We start from the raw sequence: 17,032 nt of genomic DNA on the forward strand, positions 1-17,032 counted from the left end.
TTAAGTAACATATGACTTTTCCTCTTTGACACTAGGAACAGCTAAAGAAATTCTTCCTTTAGTTCAGAAAATTTCTGAATAATTAGAGCTTTCCAAAAATGGATTGAGCTACCCTAGAAAGTAATGAACTGCCTACATTAAATGTTCAAGCATAAGGTGAATGACCACCCATCAAGACTTTTAGAAAAAAGAATTCTTGCACTGAGCATAGAATTGTTATAACCTCTAGGGTCCCCTGTAGTTCTTAGTTTTCAGGTCTCTAAAATGTCAGTAGGATGAAGTCATGTTCTGTGCTTTGTAGGTTGAAGTGAGCCCTTTGGAAAATGCCATACAGGTTGTTGAGAACAAAAACCAAGAGCTTCGGACACTAATCAGCCAGTATCAGCACAAGCAAATGCATGGTAATATTAACCTGCTCAGCATGTGCCTGAACGGAGTCATAGATGCTGCTGTTAATGGTGGCATTGCCCGATATCAGGAGGTAAGCAGTCTGTAGACATTGGATGTTCCTGATGCTCTTGTGCCTGAAAGCAGTAAATTATGGCATGGGCATCAAATCCAAACAGACTCAAGAAAAAAAGTAAAAAATTATTTTTATAACATCACACTAGTGATCCAACTTAGGTCAGGATCTAATCTTCCTATCACTAAACAATCATTTATTAGATTTATTAATATAATACCTGGCACTTACTAAACTAGAATAAAATAGAAAAGAAAAGGAGAATAGAAAGATAAGAATGAAATAGTTCCTGTCCTTAAGGAACTTACATTCCATTAGAGGAAACAAGCTATATTAAAAACATGTACAAAATCAATAAAGAAAATATCAGAAGGAGGGCAGTAGCCATGGGTAAAGGACTTACTAGTCTTAACTAGTGTAGCTCCTGAGATAGTATCCTTGCTGGCTATTCAGTTCGACAATTATCCAACAATTCAACACAACATAGAGATGTGTTGTTTTGGTTTGGGTTTTTTTTTTTGTTTAATAGTATTTGTTAATTACATATATAGTTTTCAACACCCATTTTTTGTAAAATTTTGAGTTCCAAATTTTTCTCCCTCCCCAAAACAACCAGCCATCTGATATAGGTTATAAATGTATAATCATAAAACAAATAATTTTAATTAAACCACTTCTTGGCTAATTGTTTCCCTGCCTCAGACCAGAGATCCAGGAATTGGCCTTTGCTAGATAGTCAAAGTTGGCTGCAAGCTACCTGGGGAGGCCTGCCTCTAAACATTGATTTTCCCCCACTTATCTGCCCCATCCTTCTTTGTTTGCTGTGGCCTGCAGAGCAGGTCATAGAAAAGGACTTGCATTCCTCAGAGTGGATTGTTTTATTTTTTTTCACTCCTCTTTGACAGCTTGGCAAACCATTTAGTCACGGAAGAATGTTAAATGGCCTCCAAGAGGCACAGGGAACCAGAGCCAGCACAGCAGTCGTCTGTTGCCCTGTTTGTGTGGGAGGCCAGCGTATGGTTCCCAATCTTTGCTCTGCCTTCCAAAGGCTATCAGGACCTGCTATACAAAGCCTACTGCTGCTGTGATCACTCAGTCTGACAGGCTCAGATGAGGCCTTCCACCCCTCTGGGGCCAGGAATTTAAAAGTAACCCCACTATGTGTAGGAAGTTTCAAGAAGGAGAAGCAGCAGCCTCAGAGCTTAGTGTTCCTAAGCCAGAAACCAGAAAGAAATCACTGCAGGCTAGGATTCAGTGATAAGTATTTCTGTCAAGTATCTCAACTGTCTTTCCAATTGAGTTTTCTGGCAAAAAGGTTGACTGGAGAGTACACTACTCTATGCTTCCCTGGAGGCTATAAGGCTTTACCCGAGATTGGAGCATTCTTTATTGATTGATTTAAGGTTTCCAGAAACCCTGCCAGTTGAAACTCTTTGACCCAGAAAGGGGAGGGGGGGGAACCAGGTGAGGAAGGGGGGATTCTTCCTGTTGGATACTGTCACTGACTACTGTCTTTCCCTCCTCCTGCAGGCTTTCTTTGATAAAGATTATATCACCAAGCACCCGGGGGATGCAGAGAAAATCACACAACTCAAGGAGCTCATGCAGGAGCAGGTACCTCTAAGCATTTCACTAAGAAGGAAGACTAGAGTTGAGCTGCTCAATCACATTAACAATAGGCCATTGCTAAGTAACATTATCAAACTGAGAAATTGGGAAGGAGTATGATCACTGCATGCTTTTGGAGGATGGCTTCCTGTACTGCAGAATGGATCATTATTTTTTTTTTTCATCTCATTTGAAATAGGTCCATGTCCTTGGAGTGGGTCTAGCAGTCCATGAGAAATTTGTTCATCCAGAAATGCGCCCTCTACATAAGAAGCTAATTGATCAGTTCCAGATGATGCGGGCCAGCCTCTACCATGTAAGCTAATTCCTTAATTCAGTTGTCTTGAGAAATTCAAATGCATGTTCAAAACCAGTCCCATCAAATTCAGAGAGAATGATAAAAATACTCATCTCCTGATGAATACTTATTCTATAATAGAGAAACAACAGAAAGTGAGAGGGAACACTGAAAGGAAAGGCTAAAAAAGAAAAGTAAGTGACAGTTATCAATTAATGCATTTTTCCTTTGCAAAAATAAGTGCCTTGATTGGGCATCCCATTTGATGATTTGACGGCTGATGTCTCTTCTACTAGAAACCTGCAGGAAAACTCTTTTTTGTGAAAACTTTTTTCATTAATCAGAACCCCCTTGAAACTCCTCATTTGATCCCTCATTATAGTGTAGTAGTAATTTGAATTCTCAAAGGTAACTCCTGTAGAGTACAAGCTTTACCATGCTAGAATCTAGCATGGTACCACTGACAGACCATGTCTGCTGTCTGAGGGCCAGCCTAGACAATATAGAACAGGGCTGTCCAACCTTACTTTTACAAGTTTTTATTGAAATAATAGACAACATATTTTGATTTGCCATTTTAGTGAGAGCTCTGGGGTAGCTTGGCTTTGTTTACTAAAGCCCTCCACAGGGGCCCACAAAATCACACTGTGGGGCTACATTTTGGAATGTCCTGGTAAAGAATATAGAGAGACTTATAAATTATTTTTCCAAGGCAACTCATAAGACAAAGAAAAAATTTTAATCTTCTGCAGCTTTCTTTCATACTTATTAATAATGGTGATCAATGCTGTAAGAAGGAGAAAAAATTCTGTTAATCACACAGTTTTCAAACCATCTAGAAATATTCATTACATTGTTGATATTCTGGAGCAGCTAAGTGACTCAGTGGATAGAGTTCCAGGTTGGAGTCTCAGACACTTACTCGCTGTGTGACTCTGTGTCACTTAACCCTGTTTGCCTCAGTTTCCTTTTAATAAAAAGATGGAGAAGGAAATGGCAAACCACTCCAGTGTCTTTGCCAAGAAAATCCAAATGGAGTCATGAAGAGTTGGACAAGACTAAAACCACTGAACAACACTCTAAATATGAGATCCAACAACCAGTGAATCAAATTTCTACTAAAGAAATTTAACCATATTAATACTGGCATTCACACACACACAAAATGAAATTAAAAAATATAAGTTTCAGCTAAATGAAAGGATGGCTCACAGATTCTCCGCAGAGAGATAAGTAAAGGAGTTGGTGAGGTTGTTTTCATCATGCAATCCAAAAGTTGTTAACTAGAAATATCATTTCATAGAATATTTGGTCATTTATTTCATTTTCCAAGACTTAAAATTATTATAAACAAAAATGCCACCCCCTCCAGGTATAAATTTAGTCCTATAAAATCTAATATTCTAGAACATTATTCTAAGACTTCATGCATCCCTATTCCTCCACACAAGCTATATCCATAGACCCCCTGACACACACACACACACACACACACACACACACACACACACACACACACACAATCATTTCACCTTATATAAGTACCATTTATTCATTTTTGCATGGATAGGAGATCAAGCAGCTGAGCAAATATTATTCTAGAAGCCCACTTTAAGTAGCAAACATTGAGGGACAGTCATAAGGAAAGAACTATCTGAAACTCCTTTTCTAGAAGAAACAAAATAGATGAAATTCAATTCAGCAAATATTTATTATATACTCCTACTTTCTAGGCCTTGGATTAATTGGATTGATTTCTGTTTGCTTCTTTTTTGCATTGGAGTATGAGGGAAAATATACCAAATGACAATTAAAGGCAGCTGAGTAGATAGGATTGAGAGACCCATCCCAAATAAATTGAATTCCACTCTGGAGTTGCTGATAACTGACCCTCAGTACAGCAAACAGATATAACAAATGATTTCTCAAAGAAGTGAACCAAAACACAGTGTAACAGAAAGAAAACAAATGACCTCCTGACTTCAACAACTATGGAGAGTAAGGAGAATTTTACATGTCCTTCAGAGAATGTGCCAGCAACAAGTGGCATATATCTCTGCAAAATATTTAGGTTGGTCTCCATTCTAAAAGAAAATATGAAAGATGTGAAGAATTATTGGGAGAATGAGGTATTCCTTGAAAGGATAGAGAAGTAAGCTTCAAGGAAGAAATGGAAGGAAAGAGATGTAGAGACTCAGAGGGAAATCAGTATTGTTGATTCTGAGCTAGAAGGAGTCCTAAGAGGTCATCTAGTCTAGCTCCTTCATCTTACAGATTAGATAACTAAGGCAAAGAAAGACTTAGTGACTAGTCAAGATCACATATATGATAAATAGTGATATCAGAACTGAAATCTAAATCCTCTGACTTCAAATTAAATGTTTTTTTCCACTAAGAGGCTTGAAGATGAAAGAATGTGGCACACAGAAAAAAAGGTAGGAAAGACTACTGAACAATTTAGAGTGAAATGACAAGAAATGTAGTTCTTTCAGTAGAAAGAGAAAATATTCCATCTTGGGTGGAAATCATAACAAGGATAACAGACCATCAAATAATACCAGCCAAGCATGGTCAGATGGAGAAAAAAACGGAAACAACAATTGTTGATTCCCTTCTTTTTCCTGTAACACTTTCCTCCCTACTATTGCCTTCCTCTTGGCCCTCCATCTCTTACTTGTTTCTCTGCTGACTCTGATTTATTTCTAAACCAAACTGTGTATTTATGTTCAACCTTCCTTTGTCCATTTCAAATAAGACTGTTTGTCTACCCACTCCTACCTCCTCTTACTCCATATTTGCATATTCTTCTTATATATCCCCAATTATGAGATAGAGCATGTCCTACCTATTCTCCCTCCATTCTGTACCACTATATTCATTCTTTGAATGTTATTTTATTTTTTCAATTACATGCAAAGATAGTTTTTAACATTCATCTTTCTGCAATCTTTTTGAGTCCCATATTTTTCTCTCTCCTTTCCTTCCTTCCCCTCTCGCCCCTTAACAAGTAATCTGATATAGGTTATACAAGTACAACCATGTTTAATATATTTCTGGATTAGTCATTTTTTATGCCACTATATTCTTTTTATCCTTCTTTCTCTTCCCCTTTCCCTGAAAACAGAGTTAGTCTATCCCTAGATCCTTTGTTTTTCTTATTTAATTTGCTCATTACCTTTTAAAAATATTAAAGCTCTGAACTGCCATCTGTTGCTTCTCCCTCTATTATCACATTATCATATAGTCCCTTCTACTTCAAGTAAATTTACCTTTCTAGGTCTCTCTTGACTCAACTTATGTTGATAGTTCAAAAATCCTACTTTGTTCTGGTCTTTGTATCAGAAATGTTTAAAAGTCTCTATTTCATTAAAGATCCATTTTTCCCCATAAAAGTATACCCAGCTTTGCTGATTTAATTATTCTTAGTTGTAAGCCAATCTCTTTTGCCTTGTGGAATAGTGCAACATGTAAAGATCTCTACTTCATAATAGAAGCTGGACTTTTGTGAACCTGTGTTTCATTAATATCTGAAATACTTTTTTCTAGCTGCTCACAGTATTGTTTCCTTTGACATGGAAACATTTGGTCCTGATATTCCTGTGAATTTATTTTTGGGCTTTCTTTTCAGGGATGATCTGACTTCTTTCTATCTTTATTTTTTCTTTTTGATTTTGTTATGTCTAGGTAGTTTTCATTTATGAATTCTTAAAATATAGTATCCAGGCTTTTTTTAACATTTTGGTTTTCAGGATGTCCAATGAGTTTAAAATTATCTCCTCAATCTGCTTTCTAGGCTTATTTTTTCAAATCAGTTATCTTACATTTTCTTCTTTTTAAAAAATCTTTTTTTTATTTTCTATTTCTTGCTGTCATTGTTTCTCTTTGATCTATTCTTCAAAACTATTTATCCTTCCAATTCTTTCCGCCAGAGCTTTTATTTCATTTTCTTATTCATTTCTTCTAGGGATTCATGTAGTCCATGTGGAGAATCAATTTTCTTTTTCCTTTGAATCACTGCTATTATTGCAGAGATGCTAAAACATCCAGGCAATCTAACTATTCTAAGTGACTTCCAAGATCTCCACCCTAGAACTTTTTCTTGGGCAGCTCTCCCTCCTTGCTGTCTCTAGACACGGAGCCTTATAGGCCACATATCTTTCTGACCTATTTCTGGTCATTTCTTTTTAACTCTTGCAAGGCAGTGGGGTTAAGTGACTTGCCCAAGATCACACAGCTAGGCAGTTATTGTCTGAGGTCGGATTTGAACTGAGGTCCTCCCGACTCCAGGACTGTGCCACCCAGTACCCCCATCTGGTCATTTCTTGCAGAGGGAAGCTACTGGTTTCTGTGCTTACACAATAACATTGTCTATGATGGCGTGCCACCACTTTTTGCACAGTTCCAGGGAAGAAAAGTCATTAGCTCTAGTGTCTCATTGAATTTCATAATTATGTGGTCTGACAGAAATTGTAGGTTTCTCTATTCACTCTGCTAGAGTGAATATGTGGGAGTTGGACACAATCTGCCTATTCAAGTAGCCAGTGCAGCCAGAAATCTTATAAAAATCCTTTTTTAAGGAAAAAAGGCAGCTATCTGTCAACTTTTCACATAAGTGCTAACAAGGTATGCTGTCTTCCCAGGGTATCTATGTGGGACATATCAGAGCACAGCAAAGCATTTGACTAAGTCTCCCATGCCAGCATTATGGTTTAAGACATGTAAGGAAATAGGATTTAGTACTAAGAATTCAGAAATGGTTGAATGGCTGGTCCCAAAGAATACCAATATCAATTTGAAAGGAGCTGTCCTGTGCAGCACCTCAGGGATTTGTTCTTGGCCCTGTTTTGTTAAGATATTTTATCGATGTTTTTAATGAAGGCATGCTTGCCACATTCGAAGAAGATACAAAACTGGGAAGAACAGTTAATAGGATGGAATAAATTAACAGGCTACGAGAGTGATATAGTGGAAAGGATGCTGAGTTTGGAGATGGGTTCAGATCCTGGCTGTGCCATTAGAACCTTTGTGACTTTGAGGAAAATTACTGAAGTTGTTTGAGTTTCCATTTTCTCATCTATAAAATAAGAATCCTGGACTAGATGATCTCTGTTCTCTTACCCCCCCCCCAAATCTGTTACCCTGTAACTTAGACAAGCTCTAAGATTTCTTCTAACTCTAAAACCATGAACCTTTGAACAATGAATTGAACCTAAAATCATGAAATCTGATGGTGATAGATGAGTATACTCCTTGGTTTCAAAAATAACCAAATTCACAAATACAAGATGGGAAAGGCTAACTAGGTAACCTCATAGGAAAAATCTCTGAGGCTTTTAGTATACTACAGGACCCCTCTGAATCAACATGATCTGGCATTCAAAAAACTAATGCAATCCCAGACAGTTTCAAGGGAGGCATAATATTCAGAATGACAGAAGTGATTCAATTCTTCCTTGTTTAGTCCACATCTGGAGTACCGTGGTCAGACCTGGAAACATCATTTAGGAAGGACATAGATAAACTAGTGTATGTCGCTATGCTTATTGAATTGTTGAGAAGAGAATCAAGATGGTGAGAGAACAAAAACCTCTTATTTCATAGGATGGTCAGTCAAAAGAATGGGGATGTTCATGCTTAGAGAAAAGATTTAGACAAAACAGAATATCTCCAAGTATTTGTGGCTTTTGCTTTTTCCATATCACATCTAATATCTTGGGCAAAAGAGGGCAAGAAGTTTCCAATTGGACCTCCATGAAAACTTCCTTAAGTAGAGAGCAACCTCTTCTAGGAGACATGATGAGAAAAAAAGGATCCTGTTTGCTTACAAGCTGCACAAAGCAGCCTCTGAGGTAGAAATGCTTATTATGGTCACTGAATCTCTGATAGCAAATGTGATGATATGAATTTTTTAAGGCACAGAATTAAGCCACCCCTTCTTCAGACTAGGCACAGATATCATTCACTAGTGGCACTGATTGCCACTTGTCCTGTTCTTGATGAAAGGCTAAATGTCTGCACATCCAGAATCATGGTTCACAAAAATGGCAGAGTTGAATCCAGATAATCAAGGGGAAAATTAGCTCCATAACCATAGCAGAAATGTAAAACAAATGCTTAGTGCCTAAAAGATTTGGCAATCAGCCCTTTCTTTCCAAGTAGTCTGTGATCTTAATAAGAATTTAATTATGTGAAAATAAAACTATGCTATTTTTCAGTTATTGACAAAGCTTCTATTCTGCCACCCTCAACTCAAGCAAAGTATTTCACTTAAAAAACAGCTCAGGCTGTCCTTCACCCTTTTTTAGGAGTTGCTTAATAAATAAGGGCTTCTCAATGAATAACCAGTTTATCTCTCTCTAAATATTCTCTCACCATCTCTCTATATCCTGAAATTTTACTCTGTAGCAAAGACACTAACAAGGAAGACATTTCTGCAAGCCCCACAAAAATTGGCCCAAAATCTAGTATCATGAGGCTTACTATATGCAAGGTCTCTGATTTAATTCATACTTTAATTAAGTGGATATATAGTTGCTTTCTAGGGAAAGTAGTTTACTGTCAACCAACCAAATGCTCTTTTTAAAAGTTTTCATGCCTATTCAAATCCTGACCTCCCCCTCCCCTCCCACAACCCTCATCTCCTCCCACATATTTCTTAATGCAGTGATCTTTAGTGATTCTTCTGTTCACAGGAGTTTCCTGGTTTGGATAAACTGAGTCCAGCATGTTCTGGCACTAACACAACCCGAGGGACTGTTCTGGTATCCCATAGCCCAATGAGCCCGGAAACCATCAAGATGGTGCATCGTCACAGGTATGGTGGGATATGTTCCAACAGAACACCTCCACATGCCTGAAGGATTGACTTCTGGAACTCAAAGCATGTGAGCTCTGCAGTCTCTCCCTAACCCAGGAATGTCCGTAACCTATGCAAGATTCCAAATGTAGCTGCTAGGATTGAATCGGTGTCCAGAGTTGATGTATGGCTGGCAAACTATCTTCTACTAGGAGTAATGGCAACAACAGGATAAAGTCTGGATGAGATGATTTTCTAGTGCTAATAGGCTCTTTAACACTGCACAATGCTCCAAGCTCTTTTGGAGATTGCTAAAGGATTAGGAAGGCCTAAGCCACAAGGAAAAAGCTTGGATAGACTAGGGATTTTCAAAGGTAAATTGTGGGTGCCCACCCATTTTGGGAGAGGCCCAAACATAAGTCACTCCCACACACAAAATACCTAATATGTTCTAATTTCTCAGTGTCTTAACCATAGCAAGAAATTTTTCCTGATTTATGAAAGATGAAAGGCTGCCATCTGTTATATTTGGCAAATGAGGTGTGGCCCTCCCTGTCTAGTGGCCAAATGTAAGCAGTGACCCTGACTGATGGCCATAGAGCAAGATTATCAGATTTTTTTTTAGTAGGTGACCTAGTCTTCATCTTCACAAAATGAAGGCACTGTTGGCATAAAATTTGGAGAATAGGGTGAAGGCTTACATTTACTTGACATTGTGAGCTTTCCCTGCCAAAAATATCCAACTTACTAAGGTCCTATTTACCAGTTAGTTGCATTTGCTTGGAGACTCCTGCTATTGAAATGATTATGTGATGAGGAAATGATTTATAGTTCACCCTAAAAATATGTGAAAACTGAATTTAAATTGAATTGAAAATTGAAATTGAATTGAATTGAAATTCATTTGAAAAACGGAATATTGAAAATTCCCTTCCATGTGTAGCTTCAAATTTGAATTAAATGAATTGAAAAGTATATACCATAACTCTTTCCTGTTTCCTTTTACTTGTAGCCCAATGAACTTGATGGGATCAGGCCGCCATTCTTCATCTTCTCTCTCCTCTCATGCATCCAGTGAAACAGGGAATATGGTGATCCTTCCTGATGGCTCTATGGGAGAGGTTCCTGAGGACATGTACCATCACATGCAGGTAGCACAGCAATGAAGCCATGGGAAATGTAGAATGCACAAGACACACTGTATTCAGACACAGCTGAGAGTTTTCAGTTCTGTTCTGCATCCCTGTCTTCAGTAATGATCCCACAGAAAAGCCATCCATTCCTTAGTTCTCCACTCCACAAATTATAAAGACTTTCTTCCCATAACATCCATATATCCATCCCACCAGTCCTTATTCCCTAAGAAGAATGCTGGCTCTGACTTCCAGCCGACTCTAATCCTGGCTGCATGTCCCACTTAATCTCTGCCAGATCTTCTCTACGTTGGCATCCTACAGACTTCAATGCTTTTACATGGACCATGACTATCGTAGGGAACAAAGGGACTCCCCTTACCAGAACGAGTAATCCCCCCTCTTATTTGTGGGTGTGTGCTGTACAGATTGGAAATCTCTTATATAGTTAGTTATTCTCTTCTTCCATGCTGGTATAGCTTAGGTAGGGAGAGCCTGGAGGACCTCCCTCCTCCTCAGGATGAAGTAAGATGAAGATAGTGTTTAATAGAATATGATAATATTATGGCCTAGTGGTAAAATTTCCATTTCTCCATTTTCTTTCTTGTTGCTTTCTCTCCCTCCTACAGCTCACTTATCCCAACACCAGGTACCAGGGCTCCATCACCAATGTCAGTGTTTTATCCTCATCCCAGGCCAGCCCTTCTTCCTCCAGCTTGAGCTCTACCCATTCAGCCCCATCCCAAATGATGAATTCTGCCCCACCCAGTGCCCGAGGTAAGTGACCATGGAGAAGAGCCAGGGAAGCGGCATTCTCCAAGCTATTGATCCCATGGCTGTGCTGCTAGGATAAGCCTGGGATGTACATTCTATTCATTTGTACTTTCAGAGATGAATTTGCTTTGAAACACTGAAGGTTTCTGGGATCCTTTATCAAGCCCAGTGGAGCCCCATTCCATCAGCCATAAAAGGAAAGCTCCCTTCCAGTTGGGATCATGGCATGTCCAACTCTGAGGGACTATGATTTTGTATGGTGGCTTCAGACCCTGCTCTGATTGATGTGGAGCCACATGAGCTAGCCAAGCATTTGCATCAGAGACAGTTAAAGAGATCTCAGCCTTACTGTAACCTAGTCTAGTGACCAACTCAATGGCTGCCTATTTAAATGGTGTCATAGAAATGGCATAGGCAAATATAAGAGACAAGTTCAGAATGCTAGTTCTGTCCCTTTTTAGCTCTGTGACCTTGGATAAATCATCTTATATCTCCGAACCTTGTTTTCTACATCTGTAAAATAAGGGATAAGAGATTAAGTGATCCCTAGTGGCCCTCCCAGTTTTAATATTCCATGTTGACAAGAAATTAAAACCAAGGGAGACATTTGTCTTGAGAAGTTGAAGTTTTGGAAGCAAAATTAAGGCTAAAACCAAACATAGAAAATGTTACTGAGTGCTAAGGACTTGAAATTAGAATATCTTATCTCTGTGGGACAACTATGTAAAAAGCTGTTTATTTGACAAAATGTGACTCAATTTTTCATTTAATTGAATGAATATTCTGTCCGAGAATCAGCTCTCCTTCATTCTCATGCTAGATCTCCTAGGTAAATTTAATTCCCCAACCTTTTTATGGAAACATCTGCAAAGAAATGAAAATTAGTCAGAGTAAGCAAGCTAGATCCCTGAGGGGGTCAGCAGAGCAGGCAATAGAAAAGAACAGTGAGCATTGTGATTTGACCTACAGATTAAGGAAAATTGCTTCCAAACTAAAGAGAGAATTTTTCTTCTCCATTTAAAATTATGATGAAAAATAGCAGCCATAACAATAGCTGTGGCTAAATTTTGTCACCAGTGTGTATAACAAGACTGAAAATTCCATTTAAATTCAACAAATCCTTATAAAGAATTAACCATGTGCAAAAGCATTGTTCTAAAACCTGGAAATACAAAGACCAGACAAAATCCCTACCCATAAGGAGCTTATTCTACTGGAGGAACACAGTGGATACAATATATACATCAGTAACGATATACAAAGTAATTTCAAGAGGAAGAAATTCCTAATGACTGAGATGATCAGGAGATACTTTGTTTCAGTACTGACATGTGAGCTTTAAAGGAGGCTAGAAAGTCTGTTGGTTGGGGGTTAGAAGAGAAGGCATTCTAGACATAGGAAGTCATTGATGGAAAGAGATGAGAGATGGGGTGCTGAATGTCACAGCTGCATGTGGCAAGCAGCTAGGGAAGGCTAGTTTGGCTGGAACAGAGTACATGAAGGAATAATATGAAATATGACTGGAATGGGAATTGGTAATCAGATTATGAGGGACTTCAAACCCAAGGAGGAAGAATGCCCATCTGAAAGCTAGGTTGTGACCTTGCTCTGCCCTTTTTCTCCTCCATGTCTTTCCTGTCTTCTTGGCTGAAGTACTAAAGTCACAGAGTGGAATATCAGTGTAATAAATATTAAGATGGGTTTGAGCCACATTGTGAAGGGCCTTAGATGTCAGGTAAGGAGTTAAAGCTATTTAAACCGGGCTATTTCGGATGTACCGTGGATTACTCTGGCAGTTATATAAATGATGTCTAGGATAGGTGGAAAACTTTAGGGAGAACGTCTAGTTAGGAAACTTTTGTTAATGGTACAGGTTATGGGGCAATGAGGACCTCAATTGGAGTTATACTAATAATATGGAGAGGAAGATCATAATGATAAAAATATTGTAGAGAAGAATGGTCAAGACTTGACAACTTTTAGATGAGGGAGGCAAGCGAATAAAGAATCAGGAAAAAAAGGATTTTGAGATTCCCAGTCAGTCAAACAACAAGCATTTATAGTCAAGGTAACTACAAGATGATTTTGAGGAGAAAGCACTAGCTTCAGGAGGATCAGGAAGGACTTAATGTATGGGCTGAGCCTTGATGAAACAAAGGTTGATATTCCACAAAGCAGAGCTGAGGAAGAAGTTCAAGGTAACTAGGCAGAGATGGGAAATGGAGTGTTGTGTGAGGAATAGAACATGTCATTTTGGCTGGACATGTTAGGGAATAATGTGTAGTAAGGCTTAAGAGTTTAAATGGAGCTAGGTTGATCCTACAGGCAGTAGGGAACTACTGGACTTATTGAATAAGGGAGTCACATCAACAGACATGTACCATAGGAAAAATCACTTAGGCAGTTGTCTGCAGGATGGATTGAAGTTCAGAGAAATTTCAGACAGAGACCAATTGTGAGGTTAATTCAGTAGTCTAGATGAGGGGTGATAAGGGATTGAACTTGGATGATGGCTATATGAGGGGAAAGAAGGGGAAAGGTGGGGCAGCTAGGTGGCACAGTGGATAGAGTATTGGCCCCTGGAGTCAGGAGTACCTGAGTTCAAATCCGGCCTCAGACACTTAATAATTACCTAGCTGTGTGGCCTTGGGCAAGCCACTTAACCCCATTGCCTTCCAAAAACCTTAAAAAAAAAGAAGGGGAAAGGTACAAAAAGGATTATGGAGATAAAAGCAAAATTTGGCAACTGATTGAATACCTGGGTTAAGTTAGAACTGAAGTATGGGGGCAGCTAGGTGGCGCAGTGGATAGAGCACAGACCTGGAGTCAGGAGTACCTGAGTTCAAATCTGGCCTCAGACACTTAATAATTACCTAGCTGTGTGGCCTGGGGCAAGCCACTTAACCCCATTGCCTTGCAAAAACCTAAAAAAAAAAGAACTGAAGTATGACTATGATTCTGGGGACTAGAAATTTGGGGGTACATTTGGATGGAACAGGAAAAGTTTAAAAGAAAGGTGGATGTAAAGGAAAAGGATATATGTTCTGTTTTAGACACAATGAACTGAAATTGCCAATGGGACATATGGTTTAAATTGTCTAATAAATACACAGTTGATGATGTGAGGATGAAACTTGGGGCAGGAGATTATGGATAGAGAAATAGATCTGAGAGTTATTTTCGAGTATTTGATGAAGGTACCAAGAAAGAATGAAGAGAGAAAGGAGAAGAGAGTTCAAGACAGTTAAGGGGGAAGATATGGAATCAAGGCAAAGAAAAGAGCCACTTCTTCATTGGAGACCAGAATGAAAGAGGAGAGAATGGGGTAATGTCAACAGAATGTGAGTTGGAGCTCACAGCACTAGCCTTTATTTTTTCAGTACAATATAAAGTGAAATCCTTCATTGTGAGGGTAGGATGCCAACATAGGAAGTTTAAGGAAAAAAAGAAAAGGTTTAGAATAAACACTGTGAAGAGTCCAGCTTGGGTAACTGGAAAAATACTGAGGTATCAGCTGATGTCTCAAGAAGCAAATTAAATGGCTTCCAGTGTGCCTTTTCTTTCTGAGATTCTCAAATGGAGAAGTTTGGAAGGGCAGGTTTTAAAGGAAAGATGAGGAGATTAGTATAGAACATGTGAAGAAACTCAAATCCATCCCTCAAGCTTTATTTCACTCCCAGAACTCCTTCTCTTCCCCGATTCCAGGACTGGGTGCCAGAAGCAAAAAAGGCAAGAGAACTATAGCTGTCATTTACAGGATTGGGAAATAAAACACTGTAAGTCAAAGAGGTCCAGACTGAAGAGAAGGGGAGGTAGAAGCAGGAATAATCATCACCCTGCTAGGAAGTCACAGATGATAAAATATAAACAAGAACCTGAGAAATTCATGAAAATGGAGATTTTCTTTTATTTAAGTTAAAAAAAAGCTAATTGGCAACAGCAGATCTAATTCCATGATTTTAGCATGATAGATTAAAAAGTGTTCTGGCCTCAGAATCAAAGACTGGCACCCATTTCATCTCAGATACATTTGCCACCTGCAAGATTGTAGTTTCATCGCTTTGGGCCTCAATTTTCTTCTCTGTAAAATGAGATTGAACTAGGTGACTTCTAAGATCCCTCTCATTCCTGAGTCCTAATAAATATTTGTTGAATTTAATTTGATCCTATGATCCATAGCTTTATGGAAACTGTGGACAGGGAGAAGGGAAAATGATGAGTATTAAAAAGAAATAATGAAACAAAAAGTGAATTTTCCATTGAAAAAGGAAAAAAAACTTGAAAAAAATTATATTCTGAGCCAAAAGTTGAGTTCAGCACTTGCAGCATATTAAACTACCCTAGACACAGGCTCAAATAATAGATTTTCATCCACAATTCTACAGCTGCCTAAGAAAGGGATGAACTGTCTACCCAAAGTATGCTCAGCCCTTCCAAATCTCACTGCAGTCTTTGTAGGTGAAGGAAATGCATTGGGCTCTCTCAGAAAGGTCGAAAAGAAAAAGAAGAAAGGTAAAGGAAAGACGTCTTTAAACTCAATTCCATTCTGATAAGTGCTGAGTACATGCTGTCCTGGGGATTGAGGAAATACAGAAATAGATAAAGCAAAGGCTCTGTCCTTATAAAACTCACAGTCTAGCTGTTTTTGTGATTTTTTTTAAAACTAGAATCAAAACTGAGGAGCTTGTATCTCCTTAATTTGGAAGCACTTTTATTCCAACCTAAGTGACTTTTGTGACTGTCATATTAATAGAAGCCAATTGAAATGGTACCCAAATAAGTATTATTCCCCTGTTATCTGGAGAGCTTTAAGACTTGCTTTCCTTATAATAGACCTATGAAGTAGATAGTACATGCATTTCTCTCCATTTCATAGACAAAGAACTTGGGGTTCAGAGAGATGACTTAATTAGCAAGCATTTGTTAAGAACCTGCTATATTACAGGAAATACAAAGATAAAAAACCAAGCAGTCTCTGTCCTCAAAAAATGAGCCATCTATATGCGGAGAGAAGGCATATACACATATAGGCACATACAAGATAAATAGGAGGTGGTGAGCCTGGGGAAGCGGAGGAGGTACAAACCACTGCAGGATCAGAAGAGCCTTATGTAAAAGGTGATGCTCAAGCTGAGCTGTGAAGGCATTGAGGGATTAGAGGTGAAGGGAGTGCATGCCTGGTAGGTAAGATGGCGGGGAGTATGGGGGCAAGGGGAGCTGCAGTCTGAGCAACAGCTCTCATTTACCCAAGGTCCCACAGCTAGCAAGTGTAATAGTCAGGACTTTCTCCTGGTTCTGATCCATTGGTCTTTTGACTATACTACTACTATATACTTTTGCTATACTACCTTCCCCTGAGCCTAAAGGACAAAAGTTGCCTGACTGACATCATTTGGTAGAAGCAGTTCCATGCAAAGCTAAATAAAGCCCAATAAGGACTTATCTCCAATACTGTAGCTGCTTCTAAGGGAAGAGTCTTTTTAAATTAATGGGCATGTTTTTCTCCTACCTTCATAAAAAACCCCAGTTGGCACCACTGCCCATTTTTCTCATGCATCAGAGACTGAGTTGCTTGGCTGAGTTCTTTTTTTGCTCAGAGTCATTATAACAATATTTTAGGGTCCACAAGTCATCGGTTAGGATGAACTTCTGGGAAACATTAACAGTGGTCAGAAGCTTTCTGGAGCCTGGAAATGGGAAAAGAAGGGGGGGAGGGGTTCATTTTCAGGGTTAGGCACCCATCAGAGAGAACAAAGCCACGAGGGTCTCTGAACACGATAGTAGAGAGAAGGGGGCAAGTCTAGAGTCTCTCTAGATGAAACTAAAAAGACTTGACAAAAGAAATCTGATCAAAAGTCTTCATGATCAAGAGATTAGTAGTAAAGGAATTCTTGCTTCTTACAAGGTGAGAATGAAAAGAATCCCCAAATCAGGTAGTCATGTGCAAGCCCCCCAGGAAT

The 17,032-nt window shown here is 38.8% G+C and overlaps 1 protein-coding gene across 6 annotated transcripts in view; it reads left to right on the forward strand.

Annotated features, from left to right (window-relative positions):
• Positions 1-17,032, forward strand: part of DOCK3 (dedicator of cytokinesis 3) — a 496,213-nt gene that overhangs the window by 462,851 nt on the left and 16,330 nt on the right. For all 6 annotated transcript variants that reach the window (XM_074198056.1, XM_074198051.1, XM_074198054.1 and 3 more), the window contains 6 exons: positions 302-481; positions 1,994-2,077; positions 2,271-2,387; positions 9,062-9,183; positions 10,178-10,316; positions 10,928-11,075. In XM_074198056.1, the coding sequence (XP_074054157.1) occupies positions 302-481; positions 1,994-2,077; positions 2,271-2,387; positions 9,062-9,183; positions 10,178-10,316; positions 10,928-11,075 (790 nt within the window). The remainder of the gene's footprint in view (positions 1-301; positions 482-1,993; positions 2,078-2,270; positions 2,388-9,061; positions 9,184-10,177; positions 10,317-10,927; positions 11,076-17,032) is intronic.

Source organism: Macrotis lagotis, chromosome 8 (assembly GCF_037893015.1).
Source record: "Macrotis lagotis isolate mMagLag1 chromosome 8, bilby.v1.9.chrom.fasta, whole genome shotgun sequence".
Lineage (NCBI taxonomy): Eukaryota > Metazoa > Chordata > Mammalia > Peramelemorphia > Peramelidae > Macrotis > Macrotis lagotis.